Source organism: Frankliniella occidentalis, unplaced genomic scaffold (genome assembly GCF_000697945.3).
Source record: "Frankliniella occidentalis isolate FOCC.00 unplaced genomic scaffold, Focc_3.1 Scaffold116, whole genome shotgun sequence".
Taxonomy (NCBI): Eukaryota; Metazoa; Arthropoda; class Insecta; order Thysanoptera; family Thripidae; genus Frankliniella; species Frankliniella occidentalis.
The window spans coordinates 363,875-367,189 of NW_026267244.1; the positions used below are offsets into that span (position 1 = coordinate 363,875).

At 59.8% G+C, this 3,315-nt stretch overlaps 1 protein-coding gene across 2 annotated transcripts in view; it reads right to left on the reverse strand.

Moving 5' to 3' along the window:
• Positions 1-3,315, reverse strand: part of LOC113210537 (gamma-aminobutyric acid type B receptor subunit 2-like) — a gene marked incomplete at its 3' end in the record, with an annotated part of 109,511 nt that overhangs the window by 3,613 nt on the left and 102,583 nt on the right. For both annotated transcript variants that reach the window (XM_052270299.1, XM_052270300.1), the window contains 3 exon segments: positions 1,006-1,249; positions 1,330-1,390; positions 1,558-1,788. In XM_052270299.1, the coding sequence (XP_052126259.1) occupies positions 1,006-1,249; positions 1,330-1,390; positions 1,558-1,788 (536 nt within the window).

A 3,315-nucleotide genomic window follows, 5' to 3' on the forward strand; every position in this document is an offset into this window, starting at 1 on the left:
CCACCCCCCGACGGCAACAGCTGAAGAGGCGGCGAAGTTTGCGTGTAAAACTCATCCCGAGGTGCAGCAGCCCATTTCCGATTGCTGCCGCCGACGCTCGCCGCCGGCATTCAGGTCATGGATTCTCCTCCAGCAGACTAGAGCTCGACGGGAAAAAGTTTGGCGCTGCTACGTCGCTCGCGATGACCTGGCGGCGCTGGCTGCGCTGGCTGCGCTGTGGGAGTCTGCACTTGGGAGCATCTGCTCCTCGGCTGCACCTGCGGCGCGGGCTCTCTGACTCACCCCCCGCGGCTGGTCGCCCCGCCGCCGCGCCTGGGAGTAACGCTATGCTCATTACTATTCCGCGCACCGGACCCTCGCCGGCCGCCGAGTCTTACCCGGTCGGCAGTAACAACGATATGTACCTGCCACCTGTGACCCTTTGCTCCGGCTCGCCGCGCCGCCGTCGAATCTCGATGTGTGGATCTTGCTTTCCTCGGTGAGCCCGAGATGGTCCCGGCCCGGCCCCGGGGGCGGTCCCGAGGGAAATAGAAAGAGATAGAAGAGGGTGGGGGTGGGGGGGAGAGACACGCCAGCTGATACTGAAACCGGCCACAGTATAGTAGGGCGGAAAAGTGTGTGGTGTGAGAGAAAGGAAGCGAGAAAGAGAGAGAGGAAGGGGGAGGGAGGGAGATAGAGGAAGAGAGAGGCACGTGTATGGTAGGGTGGGGGCGTGCGAGTGAATGGAGCCAGCAGCCAGCAGCAGAGGGGTGCCGCACGGCTTTTTGTCGCTGTTCCTGGCCGCCCCTCTCCCCTTGAAGTTGACCTCCCCCGCGCCCCGCTATCTCTCCATACCGCCGGCGGGGCCAGCCGTGTGGGTCCAGGTCCCATGTGCAGTCCGAGCCAGCCAGCCCCTCTCTTATCCCACCAGGGGCTTATCGCCACAGCGTGGGAGACACACATGCGAGGAGGTTTGGCGGGGTCACGCCCGTCCCCACCCCCACCCCTTTCCACACCCACACTCACTTGAGGCGGCGGTAGTGCAGGTTGAATGCGAGGAAGAGCACGGCGACGAGCATGCCCAGGGCGGCGAGGCACGTGATGGCCAGGAAGGCGTACGAGCTGACGGTGATGACGCGCAGCACGCAGACGCGGCGCGAGACGGGCGTGTGGCCGCCGGCCCAGCGCACCGCGGGCGCGTCGCCGCCGCCCAGCCACTCGAGCGCGCCGCGCGCCGGGTGGAACAGCGCCACGGGCAGCGCCACGCCGCCTGCACGCCACAACTTTATTATTCATAGTGTTCAACTTGAATAAATGAACACGACAGCACAGATCAGATTTTCCCTATACCTTGCACTTGTGATATCAGCGAGATCCCGATGCGGTCCGCCTGCCGGAAGGACACGGGCCCCTAGAGAGAACGACAGAGACAAAAAACATTCAGTAAAACAAAAATCTTTTCGACATGTACTCTCACGCGCCAGCCCTGCACGACGGGAACAGGCAGGGTTTTCCGCGCAACAAGAACTAACAAGTAAGTCTCATCTCCACGGCTAGCTCCGCTAGCTCGCTGCTCACCGAGACGCCGGTGAAGTTGAGCCGCGCGATCTGGCGCAGGAACTCGCTCGCCATGTCGTTGCGGTGGTAGCTGAAGTCGTGCAGCGCCGGCGAGCGCAGCGAGGTGCTCCACACGCGCTGGGCGTTGCGCAGCGCCAGCCCCAGCGCCCACACCGCGTCGAACGTCTGCCCCGCCAGCTCCGACACCGGCTGCGCCTCGCGCCCCACCGCGCCCACAAACTCGTCGTAAGTCTGCAAGGAGAGTAGAAATTACAGTGAGCATACAAAAGGGCAGGTTGGCAAGTTATACCGTTTACACGTTTCGCTTTCGTAAAAGGTGGTGGCCATCCGTAACTTGCGCTAGATAGGTTAAAACGTCCTCGCCCCTTCCCCCGCTCGATCCACCGCGCGGCCCCGGCCCGGCCCCGTTCCGTTGTCACCTTTTTGGTACTTCTCATTGCCGACATGAGTAACTTGAGCCATGTCAAGGGTTGGACGTGGATCTAAAGGTGGCCCTCCAATGAAACTTGGAACCCGTCACCCATCACCCATCATTTCAGATTTTGCGCCTCTACTTCGCTCTCGCTGATGACTCGCCACGCTCCACGGCACAATATATACACCCGATACATCGTTTGTGGAGAGAGGTCCGCCGCCACTTCCTCGACCGTCTCGTACGGCGGCAATGTCTCCAAGTTATTCAAAGTAGATGGGCGGGCTAAAAAAGCCCTCAGGCGCCTTACACCGCGCGGTCAAGGTGTAATTAAAGGCAGTGGCAACATCGACCTCTTTTGGTACTCTATGATGTCACCTCCAACTCATTGGATGTAATAGATCATTATAGCGAGTCGAGAAGGACACAAAGAATCAAACATTTCCGGAAACAGAACTCAAAAACAGTTTGCACATCAAATAGGGTATTCCAATGGAGCGTGAAGCGGAAGCAAGAAGAACAAAAATGGAAGTTGGAAAGGCGCCCGCACTCCTCCCCGCCTGCCCCCCACTCCACCCCGGGCGCTCCCCCACTCCGTCTAGTAGAGGAGAGGGGGATGGCGCGGGCGCCTTTCCACGTTCCGTTTTTGTTCTTCTTGCTTCCACTCCGCGCTCCATTGGAATACCCTATTGTAACCCTTTAGTGACATGGCCTTGAGTTTTTATCAACATTTTCTTACCAAAAACAGTTTTTCGAGATTGACATATGAGAGGTTTTCAGTATTTATTTCCTGTCAATTCTGATTCGCTCTGTTCCTCCCGGCTCACTAGAGTGGTCTATTCGGACAAAAATCGCGAAGCGGAAACAGATTGGCCGAGCGGACTGAACCCCTTTCAGAGAACTGTGCAACGCAATATTTCGGGAAGCGGCGACGATGCCCCTCACTGTCTCGCTGGTCTCACTCGCCTCTTCTTAATTATTTGAGTTAATCACCCCGGGCCCGGGATCGCACGTCGATCCAATTAGTCCTCGGGGCCGCGCGCGCACACCTGTGGAGCGCTGCGGTGGCCACCTGCAGCTGCATGCAGCTGCGGCCGTAGCGACCCGGGGGTACTCGGGGGTACTCCGAGGGATTAGTACGAGAGCGTCGCGCGTCGCGCGTTGCACTTCCGCCGTGCTCCGACACAAAAGATACTAGAAATATGAGGCGCTGACGCTGGCTGACGCTCGCTGACGGCCTGCGTGACGGCGCGGCCATTGTGTCGCATTCCTCCCTAGAGCCGCTCCCCGCGCGCGCTCGCCCCCCACTCCGAGGAGTGCAGAGAAAAGGCCTGCCTGCCTGCCGC